Here is an 18,065-nt window from a genome sequence, read left to right as displayed (position 1 = left end):
TTCTAATTTAACCTAAATTAAAATAAACTTGCCATTTTTTTAATGAAATTACCAAGAGCAGCAGAAATTAATTTTCAAAATTATTCCAAAAATAGACATTTTCACAATTGCCTTTTTAAAAGAAAGACATTCAGATTTTTACATTGTTTTAGTTATTTGTTTTTTAAACTTCTCCAGAAAAGAATCTTGTGGTTGAGCAACAAGAACTAGGTTTGGATTACTTCATATTGCAAAGTTTAATGAATTGGTGTGCTCATGTCCTGCAAAGTTTGAAGCAGAATTAGGTTAAAAAAAACAATGTTTTAAGCCACCAATCATCTTGCATAGAATTGTTCGGCCACTATCTGTGAAAAGGTGAAGAGTGAGAGACAACTGCAGAACCACCTAGATGGGGTAGGCAAAAAAAAAAAAAAAAAAACTAAAAAATAATTTTCCTTTTCTCTTGAGTTTATTCATCTATCCAGCTCCCATGTCAGAGGATGAAGAGAGCACATCCAGTCAGTCACAGTCAGAGAAACAGGACTACACTGAAAAACAGGCCGATCTCCAACATCTATAAACAAACGTGTTAATGGAAGCAGCACAGCTGATATTTCTCTCCAGGATGGTGTCAAAGACAAACAGGAACAGACGAGGCGAATCTACTATGAGAAAAAGCAGAGAGAGCAAAATGTTAGAGATTGAACTAACAGATTCTGCAGAATGGGAGATCAAAACTGTTCTAATGAAAAATTACAGGAATATATCGCTGGTTTCAGGTGATCTATCCAATACACAAAACTAAATTAGTATTAAGAACAGAGTATGTGACTGAAAAGGGAACCTACAGTAAGTAGGAGTCTTGGAGCTGTTAACAACCCAAAGGAACTCTGCTTTTCTGCATTAATGTCCTTAATGATAATTATAATTGATAATTAATGATACCTGCGCAATGTTTTTGACTTGTAAAATATATATTTTTTCCACCTTCTTTTGGTATTTGTTGTCTTTTATGACAGGAAATTGTGGTTTCAAAATAATTTTTTTTTTTCTTTTCAAGAATCAGGATTCCATAACGGCAACAGGAGTTTGACTAAAAGTTAATGAACCTGAAAATGTAATTTCTTTCTTTTTTATAGTTAATAAAATCAATAAAAAAAATGCATAAATGTGATAGAAAAAAAACATCTCTTCCGAAACCTGTGTCTTTCCCCATGCTTCAGACATCACTGTTACATCTTGAATTTTGGGTATTTTTCTATCTCGTTAAATAACCGTTTGGTGTTACAGCGGAACCAATTCTATCGATATCACGTTGCTGCACGGATGGTAGTCAGCACAGTACCACGTCTACACATGTGTAAACAAGGGAGGATAGGAATGTGTTCAGTTCGTCCCTGCTAATCTTATTGTGTAGAAACGATTCGTTAAAACGAAAAGCCCATTTTATTCTCTGAGGAAAAATGGCGTCAACAGATGCGCAGGATGACAGTGACGACGGTATGGATGCCTTCATGGACAAATTCAAGTCTCAAAGGTATAAAAATGCTTTAAGTGAGAACAACTGGGAAGAGGTAAGCCTGATACTCAGATCATCTCAGTGTTTAATGCGAGGCTATTTGCAATCCGTAATTGTTGAATATGTTTATTTGATTTTTCAGGAGTTCAATAAAATACCCATGTTTATGAAAACCGCCCCAGAAGAGATCGACCCTAAAAAATACCCTGAATTAGCCTGTCTGCAGTCTATTATCCACGACGAGGACAGGACTCCGGAAGGTAAACAGAACCCCATTTTCTGACCACACAGCAAGTAATATTACTTACAATTGTTAAATGGTATTTTATGTTTTTAGAGCAAGCAAAGAGCCTGAAAGATGAAGGAAATTCATATTTCAAAGAGAAGAAATACAAACATGCTGTGGTGGCCTATACAGCAGCTCTGAAAAAGAAATGTGGGGACCAGGAGTTCAACGCTGTGTTATTGACCAACAGAGCAGCTTCACACTTCCATCTGGGTAAAAATGCTGACAAATATTTTGAAATGTTATTGCATAGAGCCAGGGACGGAGCTAGATGGGGGGCCAGGGGTGACCATGGCCACCCTTACCTAATCATTGGCCATTGCTGTGGTCACCCCTACCATTTTTCCCCTCTAATACAGGCAATGGCAGCAATAATATACTCAAGTGGAATGTTCTAACTTATTTAACATTTTAATTTTCTATATGTAAACAATTGCCTTACAACAAAAACCATGTGGTTAATTATGCACATCAATATACTAATATTTCTTTAAACACCCTCTGGTTGTCTAAGGATTTCTGACTTATTTCCCTCAGGTAACATGCGGTCTGCACTAAATGATGCTGCTGCTGCAAAGAAGCTCAAACCAGACCACCTGAAAGCTTTGATAAGAGGTGTGTGGTATGTCATGTGTTCTGTTTAATGTCCATGCACTTAAGGCATACAGCTATGAACTAAGTTGTTACATATGGATCATAACAATTCATAGAATAGATTATGATAGTTATATGGGGTCTGCAGGTGCTCAGTGCTGCTTGGAGCTGCGTAACTTTCCAGGTGCCATCCAGTGGTGTGATGAGGGGCTAAAATCCCATCCTACTGACAACAAGCTGAGGGAGCTGAGGGCAACTGCAGATAAGCAGAAAGTAAGAGATCAGTTAGTGTTGCTTTCTGTGAGGGTGTACGATCAATTAAAGATGTTTTTGTTTTTTATTTGTGACGTCTCAGAGAGCGGCAGAGAGGGATGCCAGAAAAGCCAAGGCCAAAGAAAAGAAACTGGTTGGTGAGAAAGAGGCCCTTCTCAGTGCTATAAAGGTAGGCAAATTTAAAGGTTGATAACTAAAGCTTTAACCCAAAACTTTAAAAAAAAAATTGTATGTACCATATTTTTTGGACTATAGCGCACCTCACTATGAGCTGCACCTACTAAGTTTTTAGAAAAACTGGAAACGTAGATGTATTTTGCCGCACTGATATCTACGGAACTGTCTCCCACCAAGCCTGTAGGGGGAGCTCTACTTAAACAGCTTGTAGAGTAGGGATGAAGAAGAATGCTAGCTCCTGTTAGCTTGCAGCAGAAAGAGCTTCTACTGAAAGATGGGGCTTTGTCAGTTCTTTATTTCAGGAGTTGAGCACAGTCTCTTCATTCTAGTGACGGTGAGATGAAGCCTCATGAGGCATTTTGACCGTTTGGCCAAATTGTTTCAACAATCCCCACATTTCATGAAGCCCCACGAACATGTCACCACCTACTGGTGGAGCGCAGAACTACAGTTAGTAATATAATCTGTGATTTTTTTTCAGTATTGTTTTTCTTGTTTGTTTTTTCTCCCCATATAAGTTAATTTGAAATTGTTAATGTTTGGTCTGTACGATAGAATCTTTAGTATGTTTTTTGTGTGTAAAATGTTTGAGAATAGAAAAATCGTTTAAGGTACACTGTTTTTGTGCCATGTTAGTGAAATAAGCCCAAGCAGATAGTGAAAGTCTGTGCAGATTGGGCAATGATGAGAAAATGAAATTTTTATTTAAACATAATAGTTTTCCTACAGTTTTTGGTTTTAATCGGGTCGGAAGTTATGTGTTCAACCAATTTTTTTGGTTGAACCCACCAATCAATTTTTTTCTGTTTTTACCAATCTATATGTATACTAGGGCAAACAATACAAATTAGTTACATTAGCCAAAATACTTGTGTTTTAGCGGAACCTTTTAAAATACTGAAGTGGGTTTTGACCCATCAACCCACGGATTGGAAGTCCATCTCTAACAACTGACGCCACTAAGTAGGTGACATATGTATAGAAAGCATTACTACTTAGAACACATTACATCCATGATCAGTGGCTTGCTCAGATTTTGATCAAACCAAACTAGTTTAAACCAACTACATTGATTGGAAAAACAACCAATCTATTCTTAGAACATATCCAAACTCTATCCAACTCTCTTACAAACTCCCACATCCTGACTGAACACAGAGGCTGTTTAAGTGCCTGCCGAAGTTCTGGGCTAACTGAACCACTTCCCGAAGCGGTCACGTGGCGGGTTGGGAAGCCTTGGACGTCATCTATTTTGGTTCCTCCCCCATATGAATCATGCATCAATATGCGCCTCGCGGAAACGCCCCCTTTCAGTTCTCGACTCACGCCTTGAAGCCTCGGCTCATCTCATAACATCACTACTTCATTGGTTCTGCAGCTTTAATGCGGCAAATAAATGTTTGAATTCGGGACATTTGTTCTCCATCTTGCCTGCTCCTAGCATGTTCTTGTGCTAAAAGAAAATTAGCCCCTTATTCTTTTAATTTCCAACTTTGACTTCCCCCTCTGGGGGTTAAGAAAAATCCACAGAAAAGCTTCTAATAAGCCACATGTTTCAAAGCATGGGGGAAAAAGTAGCGGCTTATAGTCTGTAAAATATGGTCCTTAAATATTTCATCAGTTCCATCCAATCGTACAGTCTGGTTAGGGTTTCTTTTTATCTTCCATCTAAAGCCAGGTGGGCTCTCTGTGAAAAGAAGGAAACACAGAGAACACGAAGTTGATAGCAGGTGTTGTGTAGCTTGAAAGTAGTAGGAGAAAAGGCTGATTCATACATCGAAACTAGGTCCCCTGCGTAGGTGTCGCAGTGAACAAAAAGAGGCACTCCGCTGCACCTCTCCCAAATTGTGACTGACCGCAGACAGTGCCGCAGAGAGAAGGCCGGCTTGTTTTGTTTTTATGACTGAAATTGCAGAAAAAAACTTGTGAAGTTGGACCAGCTAGAAGATCGAGGTGCGCGAGAACGCTGGGACCCTTTTTCCACCTGGATCCCAGCTCTTTTTCGCTGTCATGTCCCTCCGTTGTCGGACTAAACTCGCCCCCACTTCCTCATCGCCTCGGCCCAATCTACACCCACAGCGTGTAGCACAGACCACGCTTCAATATTGAGCATAAATCAAAAATGTCTGCGTCAAGCTCACTGCAACACACTGCTGCAGGAGGATAACCGGCCCTTAAGAAGCTGAGAGAGGAAAAATGGTCAGTATTTCCTCCATAGCTGTATAACTATGCAGATGGCTGAGGATAACCTAACCCCGTCTAACATGGAGCTAAGTTTAAAAGCTTTTCCTAAAGATAGAAAGGTGGTTTCCTTACAGACTAAAACCAGGATCTGATTGCAAAGAATAGTCTGAAGACTTTAAATTATACTTCCTCTTGTAGTGAGCAACTCTCAGACAGAATTTGAACTTTAATACATTTATTCTAAGTTTAATAGAGACAAAGCATAGAATTGGAGCGCTGGGCTGATTGTCTGGAAGACGTTGCCAGCATAAAAAAGAATGGCTCATGAAAAACAGTTCTGGTTGGTTCTTATACTTCAGTAATATTAGCAGAGTTACACCAATTTGTTCTGTCTGATAGGTTACCAGATAAATAAATAATAAATGATAGATTATCATTTATTAGGTGTCCATCCCACTTTAAGTCTTTCTTCTTGTTCTTAATGCCACCTTTGGTGAATGCCCCATTTTAACAAACCTTGCCCTTCAGAAAAGTAACAGCATTATCATTATATCAAGGTACGATTGTGTCTTTTCATTCCCGTCCCCTAACCTTGTGACCTACAGGATGAAAATGATGCTTCTATTCAACATTTAAAGAGTATTTATTCCTGCTAATAATGAGCCAATCACAGGAACATTTAGCGTTTGACTTGAGCAGGCGCTTTTCCTTAAAAAAAGCTTAGAGAGACTCTTCTCCTTTTGTCCCACTGTAGGCTTCCCAGATCTTCCCGTTTCTCCCCCTAACCTTGCGACCTAAGTGATGAAGATGATTATTTTATCTCGACAAAAGTAACATCTGCTTCAACCAATTTGGTTTCTGATAGAAATGAAATAAAACCTTAGGATTTATACCTTATAGTATTGTATTGAATTTAACAACCCAAGTATTTTAGGATTTTACAGGTCTTATGAATAACGATTATTCCTAAAACTGTACAGGTTCGAGGCATAAAGCTTTACCAGCCAATGAGCTCGGCCCCTGAGGGTTCAGGCAGTGAAGGTGAGGATGAAAGCCCCTCAGCTGGAATAGCGCAGCTCAGCCTGGACAGCCTGAGCTCTCTGGAGGTCACTGGGGCTCAGGTCTCCCTGGATGAGCAGGGCTCTTTGCACTGGCCTGTGCTTTTTCTTTACCCAGAACATCAACAAAGTGACTTCATCTCAGCCTTTTGTGAGAACAACAGGTAAGCCCCTCATGTCTTTCCTGAACTCCTTTTTTAAACTGGTTTGTTTATCCTATCAAGCTTTGAATATATCAATTATTCACATCTATTTAAACCAAGTAACACAACATGAGTTTATGTTTTTGTACTATTGTGAGAGTTTACCAAAATATTATGAATAAATTGAATAACTAGAACTTGAAGTTATAGTTAATTAATAGGTGATTTCCTTTTAAAAGCTCAGCAAGAGGGGTGAGTCTTCAGATGCGAGTAGCACTTGATCACAATAACCACATATTTCTCTGTTAACCAAAAACTTCTCTGAGTTTAATTAGGGTTTTGTGTAATTTAACAATGTTATATGGTTAAGTGGAACTAACATTTTTTATTGTTTAGAAAAAATGCTTTTGAGCGTGCCTTTCATCCCCTTAAATAAATATTTCTGCTGCAGTCTGGGGCTTAAAGGAGAACAGCGTTTTTTTGTTGTTTTTTTCACATTGGGCCCTTGATTTTACTTTATCACATCATGTTCTACTCACCCATATTAGTTTTGTGTCACTTGGAGCCGTTCTGAAGATATTCCGTTAGGTTATATCCAAATAACGTCTTCCTATGGGCAACGACTTGAAGGCACAAACTAAACTGTTCATCATTTATAGTTTATGGTACGCCAGCATTCATTACATGTAGGTGAATCACTACCCCCCAGACATCCACGGGTATATTTTTTATATTTATATATTTTTAAAACAAAGCAGAGTTTGTATGACGTCATCCGCGTGCGCCGGCTACCATTCATTCTTCCTGTCCACTAAACTGCTGCTAGTTTTCCTCACATGCCTGGAAGATGTCTAGTGCTGCTACCACAGATGATCTCGCTCTCGAAATGAAATTGAACGATTCGGATTAGCTAGAATGAATGGAAGGGGTAGAGCATAGTGGCCCAGGCTTCCTGTTACAACTCCAGTCCGGCGCGCAGATGACGTCATACACACGCTGCTTTGTTTTTAACAAAATATTTATATAAAAAAATATAACAGCGGATGTACAGTAACCAGTTTAGTTTGTGCCTTCAAGTCATTGCCCATAGGAAGACGTTAATTGAATATAACAAAACCGAATATCTTCAGAACGGCTCCAAATGACACAAAACTAATATAGGTGAGTAGAACATGATGTAATAACGTAAAATCAAGGGGTCAATGTAAAAAAAAAAAAACGGCGTTCCCCTTTAAGTGCCATGTCTTTTTCATTTTTTTGCATGCAGAGCATTTTTTTCTTACCCTAACAAATATAAACCTTCATGTCTGGGTGAAAAGCAAATGGAAACAGAGGACTAACAGCACTGAGCTCTTTAATTATCTGTGTTTTACATTTCAACATTTGAGGTAATGGGAGGAGATTTACTTTCCTTAACAAAATGGCATCTTTAACGACCACATGGGGGCACTGTTTAGCTATCTTTTGCATTTTTTTCACTTTTTGAGGCGAGCAATATTAAATAATGTTTAACTTTAGTGGTAAATAATCTTGCCTTGGAGAGAATTTGTTTTTGTTTTATCATTTTTAATTTTACTTTTCTGGATTAGTTTCAGAGATCACCTGTCTGTCATGTTTGGGGAGGAACTTCCACCTTGGGACACAGACAAAAAATACCACCCACAAAATCTGCAGGTTAGTACCTCTGTTCTTTTCATGTTAAACAGTGTCTCATCTTTAACCAGGCCGCTGTTTCAAAAGGCAGGGATTAATGATGGGAGAGAAAATCTAAAATGATTTCTTTCCCATCATGAATGAGTCAGACCTGTTTGTTTTCAACGTGAATCATGTCAGTAATATGGTTACATGTTTTAAAACGTTACTGTAGGATTTCTATTTGTTACAGTAAACAAACGATAGATTTCCTTTTTATACAGCGTCTGAATTTCTCTTCCAGCTCTATTTTGAAGATGAGGAGAAAGAGACTCTCTACCAAGTTGATCCTGATTCGTCACTTTTGAACATTTTGCAGCATAAAAGGTATTTATGTAAATAGTGATTGTAAATAAAATCATAAAAAGAAAATTAGTACTTGAGACAACAGCACTTTATTCTTTTCTGTTATCAGACTTTTATTTGGCTAAAGACAAAGCTGACATGTTTCCAAATGTATTTATTAAACTTTTACATATTTAATACACAAAGACAGACAAAAGCAACACAAACAATACTAAAATAAATATTAAAAAATGAAATTTAATTTAAAAGAAAAATGGGTTTAATTATGTTTCGCTAAACAGGGATAACGAAATACAATGGCATCTGGAATAGCAGCTACGGAACAGTTATGTGTTTTTCTAACTAGTTAGTTGTGTGTTTGCATACCTGACATGTTTCATCATTAAATTCCATCGTCATCTGCTCATGTTTGTAATGGCAGTATTGACAGGCCAACACCGCCCTCTCCTGGCAGCTTGTCAGCGTACAATAGAGACTGACACGGGAGTGGATTTTCACTCCTGTCCTGTCCCACTCCCACAGAAAAAAATGGTGTCCCGATCCCGGGCCAGAGTAGAAATCTAAATCCTGTCCCGTCCCACTCCTGGTGAAATTACTCCCACTCCCATCCCGCTCCCATTCAGAATGACTCCCGCTCCTGCACCACTCCCATTCTTGTTGTTTTTGAGCGCGGGTGAAAAACTCAGAGCGGAAGTTATTATTGGTTTGCTCCCGCTCCCGTCTGCTCCCGTTAATGTTTAATCCTGTACTGTCCCAATCCCGTGATCGTTACTAATACTGACTCCCATCCCACGGGAATCCCACGGGAATCCCGTGACCCGTGGGATTCCCGAAAAAATGTCAGTCTCTAGCGTACAAGTCAGATGTGTTCTTAGATCAGGCATCCCCAAAGTCGGTCCTTGAGGGCCGCTGTCCTGCAGTTTATAAAGGTTTCCCTGCTTCAGCACAGCTGATTTCCATTGATAGATGATTAACAGGCTTTTGCTGAACTGCAATCATGAGAATCAGCTGTGCTGAAGCAGAAAAACCTCTAAAACCTGCAGGACAGCGGCCCTAGAGGACCGATTATGGGGATGCCTGGCTTAGACAAATAAATGGCGTGTTTAGTAAATGAGAACAAAAAGTATTAGTAAATATACTCACTATGAGTCAACTATGGCAAGAAAGTAATTTTTGAATTTGTCTAATGAAAATGTAGGATTTCCCTGTTTCTTCAAAAACTAACCTTAAACATTCTGTATAACCTCCTTTAGAGAATCTAAACCAATACATGTTTGGAGGTGGTGGAAAAAAGCCAGTGTCTGATTTGACTCACTGTTACCTTTCAAATAACATGGAAGTTACTGCAGCTGGTTGGGTTAAAAAAAGTGTTTCTAAGCTTAAGTCAGCTTTTTTTAATTTTAATTTTATTTTTTTATTTGATAAAAATCAAATTAATGATATGCGAAAACCTTTTATTCTTTCATTTATTTATCTTGGATTATTATTTCTAAAAAAAAAAAAAAAAAACTTTTTTGTTTAGTTTTTTCCTTAAACTCCATTTACTATAGAATCAGCAGCAGCACATCAGAAAGAACTTGATAAACAGTCATAAAAGGTCTAATTGGTTCATTTCTGCATCATCAGTTAATGGTTTATGAACACCCTGATAATTAAACCTACGGGTTGTCAGTGATTTGCTGTTCATATTTTAACCCATGAGTGTTTATGTTTCCTGGAACTAACTTCCTGGTTATCCGGTCTCTTTAACAGGTTTTTTGTGAAGGCAGGCACGCCCAGCTTTATGGTTTTGGTGAAAGGCTCCTCGTTCTGGAAGCAGTTTTTGTCTGGAAAGAAGATCCGTGGATTGTAGACAAATGTTGAAAATTAAATAGATTTTTTGTTTATTAAAAAAAAGTAAATTTGACTTTCTTTTTTGACAATTAATCAGTATCTCTTAAAAAAACAAAGTTCAACTACATTTTTTTTGACAATGAAAAATGTTCGCGTAAAACTAAGGAAAATAAATCTTTAGACTATTTATAATGTATGCTAAAACTACAAGGAATTGTTTTAAGGTACGAGTCCAAGATCAACATTCATTAACTCACCCAGAGTGGAGCTGAAAACTGCAAAAGCAACATGATATGTTAATTGCAGCTAACATTGGTATCTGCATCATACCCAAAACATCACTATTTTGATCTCATCTATATAAAAAAATTCATGTGGTTGATTCATTGAAAATAAGTATTACTTTTGTCAGTTTGGGTCTGGTATGGAGGTCTAGGATTTTAAGATGTTCCCGTAGCAAAATCCTTGCTGGATCTACAGATGTTCTTAAATAAAACCCTTTCCCTCCCATGCATTTGTTTTAGCCAAATCATAAGATGTGGCTTTTCCCTTCACTTTCCTAACTGTTTGTCAGTAGAAATAAAGTAAAGTGGCAACTGGCCTGACTGATTGCAATAAGGCACCACGCCCAAATGGTGTCAGGCCTGAAGGTCTGTGCAAAGCAGCACTGTGGGATTCTACAGCACCTCATCCACCTTAGTCTGACCCAGGAGATGTTCCAGTAATGTGAAAGACCTCCTGCCTTGTTTCACTACCCAAATAAAACTCAGTCAACAGTCCTCAATGATTACAGACCTGTTGCTGTGACATCTTACGTCATGAAAGTCCTACAAAGACTCGTGTTGGTCAACCTGAACAAGCAATCTAAGGACCCCCTGCAGTTTGCTTGTTGCCATGGAATTGAGTTGAAGATGTATCATACACCTGCTTCAACAACCCATTGTTATTTAGAAAAGGTAGACAGCTCTGTGAGGATCATGTTCTTTGAAGACTCAGGTGGAGCCATCAATAATCGCCTGAATCAAAGACTACGTAACCAACAGAACACAGTTTGTGAGACAGAAGGGTCAAGTGTCTAATCAGGTAGTCTGCAGCACAGGAGCCTCTTAGGGGACGCCCACCATCCAGATGGACATCAAAACCACATGTTGCTCAGTGTTTCAACATCTGCAAGAATCAACTTCTATCACACTTAGAGATCATAGAGGTAAAATGCAGATGGTACAGAAATCATCATCCCCTCCACAAGCCAATTACAAGCCAATAGCTCAAGTCACCATCAAGTGCAGCATTTGCCAAAGAGAGGCTTTGTCCCTATTGCTGTTCTCCAAAGGCCAGGGCCTCCTCCGTCAGATCATTATTAAGACTGGCTATATCTACTGATTACAGAATGGAGCAAACCTCCTCTACATGGGCGACAGGAGTGAATGAGACATAGATTCACTGTTTGACACCCCCAGGGAGTACAGAGAAGACATCGGAATTTCATTTGGAAAGGAAAAGCATAGTCAGATGGTAACAAAGATGAGAAGATTTGTCAGAATTGAGGGAATTGAACTACCAGAAGGCAACTTTGCAGACACTGAGCACATCTACAAGTACCTTGGAATCCCACTGGCAACTGAGAACCATAAGAAGGCTGCTAGGAAAGCTGTAACCACCAAGTACCTGCAGAGAGCAAGTAACAATAAATCCTGATGAGTCAGCGTAATGGCAAGAAGATGATCCGGTTAATCAACACCTATGCCCTGCCAGTCATCACATACCCTGCTGGGATAATTAACCTCTTAACATCCACCTCATTTGGGGAGATTCTCGCCTATTTTGCATACCCAAATGAAAAGCAAGTAACTTAGGAACTGTAAGCCCAAATTACATGCGTGATACATTATTTGAAACCTAACACCTAGTTTCTGAATATATACATGAAAGTTGGGTTAGTAAAACACCCAAGCTGCATCAAGTCCAAGCTACATCAGTTCAAACAAGACTCAAAGTAGTTTTTATTATTCTCGAAAATAATCTGTCTTTTTTTGAACAGCAGTTATAAAGACATGCAAGCTTGTTGTGGCTGCTTTGTCATGGTACATTTGCTATGTCTATATAATGAACTAGGTGGTTGCATTGGTGAGAATCTAAGTATTTTAACGATGTCTAAGATGTTTATATTGGTAAACATTTTACCAGTGTAATTTTCATGCATTCTGACTTATTATTTGTAAATGCTTTAAGAAAGGTTTGATAAAAATAAGGAGGGTTACACCCCAAGGCTAGCACCCTGATAGGAAAGGAGGCTGAGCCCTTTTAAGTGCCCAACCCACTTTCTTTAATGAGATCCAAGAGTACATTAAAAAGATGACCATCATTGACCATCTGCCTGAGCAAATACCTCAGGCAGATTGAATCCAAGAGAGAAGGGAAACAAGAACAGGAACCTTCATTGAAGAACAGGCCCATGCACAGCATGTTCACCAGCAGACAAAAGGAGGAGATGATATTAAAACATCCTATCTGTGGCTGGATTGAAAGACAGAACAGTGGTACTAACCATCACAGCAAAGGAACCAGCTGATGACAGGATTGATAGAGGCTGGGATTACCACACCACACAGGACCCAGTTGCAGGTTTTGTAGAAATGCACCTGAAACAGTCCAGCACAAAATAGCAGAGTGCAAGATGCTAGAGGGTAGGGCCCATATGGAACGCCATAACCAAGCGGCCGCCATAGTATACAGAAACATCTGTACTGACTATATGACATAAAAGTCCCAAGGTCATAATGACATATGCCTCTACAGGTGAAAATGACTGAGCTAGTCTGACTGAGCTTGTGAGGGACTTCCAGATACAGACAGATAAACTGGTGATGTACAAGCAAAGGAAGAAGGGAGAAGTGATCGATGTAGCAATACAGAGTAATGGTAACATCATGAAGATGAGACATAAGCTAGAGAAATATCGATGGCTGAAAGAAGAGCCAGAAAGGAAGTGGAAGGTGAATGCAGGGTGATCCCTGTGATAACTGGAACACTCAGATATCCCTCGCTCCCTCCCTCCACCATCTAGTTTCTATAAAGAAATATCAAGAGCTGAAATCCATGAATATAAAATTAATCAGGCACAAATCCTTAAAATGTCACTTTTTCAAATAAAGTTTTCACATAAATGTGTCTTTTTCAACTGAATCCCTAAATGGCTTTTCAAATAATGAAAGAAAAACATAATCAGCCTTGTAAATTTTAGTCAGAGACAAAAGAATGAGAAGGTCATCCATATTTTGAGGTTATTCTTTTTTTATTTCTTGATGTGATTCATTACTTTTTAATCTTAAATAAATCAAGTCATTATACAGCAATTATAATAAGGTAAATATGCATATTAACTCAAAATTTAATTCAAATCTCTCTCTAATTTTTTATATTTTTTTTTGAAGTGTCGATGATGAATTTACGGAAGAGGATTAGGGCCACTGCAAATAAAGAAAGTTAACTGATTTTTAAATTCTATTTCAGTTTAGTATGGGAAAAAAGTCAGAATTCTGACTTTTTTTTCTCAGAATTGACTTTTTTCTCAGAATTCTGACTTTAATCTCACAATTCTGACTTTAATCTAAGGATTCTGACTTTTTTATTGTCAGAATTTTTAGAAAAAAGTCAGAATTCTGACTTTTTTTCTCAGAATTCTGACTTTTTTTTTTCTCAGAATTGACTTTTTTCTCAGAATTCTGACTTTAATCTCACAATTCTGACTTTAATCTAAGGATTCTGACTTTTTTATTGTCAGAATTTTTAGAAAAAAGTCAGAATTCTGACTTTTTCTCACAATTCTGACTTTTTTCTCAGAATTCTGCCTTTTTTTCAGAATTCTGACTTTAATCTAAGAATTCAGAATTTTTTATTGTCAGAATTCAGTGAGAAGTTTGAGAAAAAAGTCAGAATTCTGAGGAAAAAAAGGCAGAATTCTTCTGACTTTTTTCCCATACTAAACTGAAATAAAATTTAAAAATCCGCTAACTTTTTTTTTTTTCAGTGGCCCTAATCCTCTTCCATATAAATTGGCTTTTCCAGAAAAAGAAAAAACATCATCGATGAAACCCAAGTTCTGCAGATCTGTCTGGCCAGTTTTTAATTGCTCATAGAATAACGAGAATATTGAGGTGTATTTGGATTAAGATACTGAGCCTCAAAAACTGTTAGGAGGTGGAGCAGGTTCTGGGTTAACATACGGAGCCCCAAAACTATCATGTTGTGATTCAGGGTTTTCATCAACCTTCATGACTGGATTAACCTGAACATTGACAACACTTTTGGGCCTTGTGTTAATGACAGCAGGAGCTCTATTTCTTTCCTTTAGCTCACGATCCATCTGACACCAGGAGCACCAGACACAAAAACAAGATGTTACAATGTCATTGATGGCTGTACCCTGAAAACAAAAACATCAAAACAGTTTTTTTACTTTGCACTTTTCCTTTAAATAGTTTTATTTGATTTTGAACTGACCCATACCTTTATTCCATATCTGTTCCGAATGGATGCCCTCAGAGTCAATGCTGCTGGGGGAACAAAAATGGGAATCCCCATGGGTGTAAATATAGCAGGACTCAGTATGTCACATATTGGCAGACAAAAGCTCTGTTTAAATCTTCTTGAAACAGTGCAGGCAAGGCAGCTGCAGCACCAGAAGCCATAGCAACCTGTAGAAGGCAGCAGCGTTTCAGATTAATAAAGTTATCTGTTTGATTTAAATGGAGCAAAAAAATTAGAAAAGCAACTTAGCTCTTACAAGTATTGACATCTTGACAAACGCCGAATAGAGGAGTTTTCCATTCACTCAGGGGAGTTTCTGCCATTATTCAGCCACAAACTGAATTACTAACCTGTGTGGTCAGGAAAAATAAAATCAGCTCCAAAGTGTCTGCAAAACGACACAGTGCAATATGATATGTGATGTTAAACAATTGATATGTTGCAAGATCATGCAAATTTCCTGCATAATCACCTTTCTCCGACCCCAACTATGGAGTCTTTTTCCGTCTGGCAAAAGGTTCCGCAGCATCTTCTGCAGAATGGCCAGACTACTGAACAGTTTCTTCCCCCTGGCCATCAGACTGCTTAAGGCCACATAATGACAATAAAGGAAGTCTAAGTCTATGAATTTTTGCAAAATCAGTGCCTCAGAGTCAGTCCTCCAGACATCTGACAAGTTAGCAGTCATCGCTAAGGTGTATAGCCTACCAATCCAGACTAAGAGACCTTTTAGAGACTCATGTTAAGATCTGACACCATTAGTTCTTACATTTTTTTTCTGGGAAGCTGAATTTTGGGTTTTTATTTGCTATAAGCAAGATTGATCAAAACTGCAAGAAAAAAGACTAAAACTTAACAGTATTTTGCTTACAGGTATTGTGGAGGATTTTCGCGAATTTTTTTAAAGACCCACCTCTCCTCTTTAAAACAAAAAATGTATAACCCTGTACCCGCTCTGAAGAGGGAACACCTATTAAATGCATGCAAGAGCATGCATGAGTCCATAAGCTGCATGAATCGCTCCATCACTATAGTGGACTTTATGAGTAAAATCAGTTAACTGACCGTTCGGACAGATGATCACTGCTTTTTGCTCTCTGTTGGTCATGTAACTTCTCCTCCACTGAACAGTGCCTGCGTCATTTTTTGTTATTAGTTGCTGCTGTCGGAAAGCGACAGCCTATGGCGACAGTGGGCCGCTGTGACAGCAGATCCCATAATGCTTTGCGAGGATAGCTCTCCAAACAGTTTCTAGCACTGTTGCCTTGCAGCAACAAGGTTCTGGTTTTCGATTCCCGACCCAGGGTCTTTCTATATGTAGAGGGGGGTGCCAAAAACTCTGTGTTGTCCCAGGCACTAGCAAAGCTGTCAGCTTGCCTGTCGTGGTGTGCCTTTAAAGTAAGACTTCATATTTATATCTTGAAATGAGAATATCTTCTCATTTTTCTGAAATTCTGATTTATTATGGCAAAATTCACAACAAGCTGAGCATACAATTGAAACAACTCAAAAAATTAGGAATATCAAAGATCAATGTTTCAACAGATGAGCTAAATGCTTAATGTTTCAAGACTAAATTGCTAATTGTAGATTTTATAAAACCAAAGAGTTGCAAAATGGCCTCCACACCACTAGTACTGGCTGTTAAGGATGTCACTGTGCCGTTTAAAATAACAACCATGTTAAACATTAGACATCTTGTGTTGTAACTCTTCCTTTGCAACCTGCTATCCTGTTTTTCTCAAGCTGTTTTGTTTTTATGTTGCTTGGAATGAAAATGAAAGAGAATGGTATGTCTACTCGCTTCTTAGTGACGATGAAGGTTTTTCTCTACACCTGGGGGGAAATCAACAATCAATATGTGTTTTTTGTTATTTAGGTGTAAAGACTCATATAATTCTAAGATTCGTCAAAATCATTCCAGCTGGTTAAAATATGGTAGCTATAAAGGTCATTGAAATTTATCATTTTCAGGAAAACAATTTGAGCTGTTTTTAGAATTGTGACAAGTTTCATTCTTTGACGTAGTCAACAGAAGATATGTGCATGCTTCTCATGAAAGGATGGGCAGGTTTAGTTACTCTGGATGTCCCCGGTGTTTAACTGATGCCCAGTTGACACTCTGGGGAACAAAGTGTGAGCAAATATACCCAATTTGATACACCATCACAAGCCTGAACCGTTGACACAAGGGAGCATCGGTCCATGCAATTTATCCATGCTCAATTCTGAATCTATAAATGTAATGGCTGAAATTAACAACCGAATGGCTGACATTTTTCCTGAGCATTGTCTAAGATAATACAATTGAATTGATATTAATATTTGTAATGAAGCCTAGGTGAAAATTCAACTGAATAAACTGAATCATGTTGAGCCTGGTTCATGCCAAACAGGAGTTTTTTCTAACCACTGTCGCTCCATGCTTGCTCAACATGGAGCTTCATATGAACCTGCACCTCATTCCAGCTGCGATGCACCTCCATTCTGTTCTACCACCTGTTATAGCACTGGGGGAATTTATCCTCATTCATTAGCTAATCCCTATAATCAAAGTATATTTCTCGCTGAGGTCTGACCGCCAAATATTTAAATATTGTATCAATAAAAATCTTCTAATTGCCGTCTTTGTTTTTGTGAGTTTTTTAGGTTGAGATTAATGTTTTATGTTATGATCAATTAAGGACAATTATAGACTTTCTGAATATTCAGATTTTCTTTTAACCTTTAACACAATGACCAGACTTTATATTGCTTTCCTCTCTGTCAAGCACCCAATAACCCTATGCAGTATCAGTATAAATGTCAGATGCTCAAAGAAATCTAGCAAAGTTGACCACCTCCACTCCCATAAAACATGCAGAAACAGCAACAAGATAAATGTACACATTATATCCCAATATTGGCGTAGTTTCCCGCGTGTGTCCGGTACTAATATATTGTTAAACGACTAACAAAGGCTGATGCAAAAGTTGATGCGGGTATATAGAAATATATGATGAAATTTTGTAATTGCAGTATCTGTTGTGGCCTTCCTCTTTAAGCTTTGACATGATATTAAGTAAGGGTTACAGTAAGTTTTGCCATCTTTTTTCTGAATTAAAAAAATGCTCAGTAAAACTAATAATTACAAATGACATTTTCAACTGGTGGAAACATAAGATAAGGGTGATTGCAATGAGTTCTTCCAACCTAAAAGACCTGGAGATCATGACAGAGGATACGCTTTCAAAATATTACAAAAATTAAATAAATATTGGATTTTACATTAATTATTCAGAAGGAACAAACACAAATCTGAGCGAGCAGTATCAGCCGCTGCTCTCTGAAACGTGAGGCTCTATGATGTTAATTAAACAAAAACCCTGCATGTATATCTTTACTGTCTAGTTGAGATACCGATCTTTTGCATATATACATACCTGCTCTTATGGGAAACCTTCCTTCCAGCTTGGAAGATGCCAGTAAATAAGCTGCTTCAAGTTCAGTTT

General features: G+C 38.1%; 2 protein-coding genes across 3 annotated transcripts; one reads left to right on the top strand and one right to left on the bottom strand.

Moving 5' to 3' along the window:
• The first annotated feature begins 1,303 nt into the window (after positions 1 to 1,303).
• On the top strand, positions 1,304 to 10,098 carry ttc4 (tetratricopeptide repeat domain 4). Its single transcript, XM_038291567.1, has 10 exons — positions 1,304 to 1,553; positions 1,641 to 1,758; positions 1,836 to 1,997; positions 2,322 to 2,399; positions 2,527 to 2,651; positions 2,734 to 2,820; positions 5,993 to 6,234; positions 7,803 to 7,887; positions 8,150 to 8,232; positions 9,964 to 10,098. The coding sequence occupies exons 1-10, from the start codon at positions 1,443 to 1,445 to the stop codon at positions 10,061 to 10,063; spliced, it is 1,191 nt and encodes a 396-aa protein (XP_038147495.1). The 5' UTR covers positions 1,304 to 1,442; the 3' UTR covers positions 10,064 to 10,098.
• Positions 10,099 to 14,026: 3,928 nt separating this feature from the next.
• LOC119787738 (cornifelin homolog B-like) lies at positions 14,027 to 18,065 on the bottom strand. 2 transcript variants are annotated; one of them, XM_038291770.1, is made up of 4 exons: positions 17,997 to 18,063; positions 14,831 to 14,962; positions 14,554 to 14,741; positions 14,027 to 14,470 (listed from the first exon to the last, which is right to left on the bottom strand). In XM_038291770.1, the coding sequence occupies exons 2-4, from the start codon at positions 14,895 to 14,897 to the stop codon at positions 14,228 to 14,230; spliced, it is 498 nt and encodes a 165-aa protein (XP_038147698.1). In that variant the 5' UTR covers positions 14,898 to 14,962; positions 17,997 to 18,063; the 3' UTR covers positions 14,027 to 14,227. The 2 variants fall into 2 exon arrangements, with proteins under 2 accessions (XP_038147698.1, XP_038147697.1); XM_038291769.1 differs by having other exon boundaries at positions 14,028 to 14,470; positions 14,831 to 14,924; positions 17,997 to 18,065.

The sequence above is a fragment of the Cyprinodon tularosa genome, unplaced genomic scaffold (assembly GCF_016077235.1).
Source record: "Cyprinodon tularosa strain WSP-4 unplaced genomic scaffold, ASM1607723v1 ctg30, whole genome shotgun sequence".
NCBI classification, from domain to species: Eukaryota; Metazoa; Chordata; class Actinopteri; order Cyprinodontiformes; family Cyprinodontidae; genus Cyprinodon; species Cyprinodon tularosa.
Note: the sequence above shows the minus strand (reverse complement) of the source record. Positions and strands in the feature narration are given on the sequence as shown.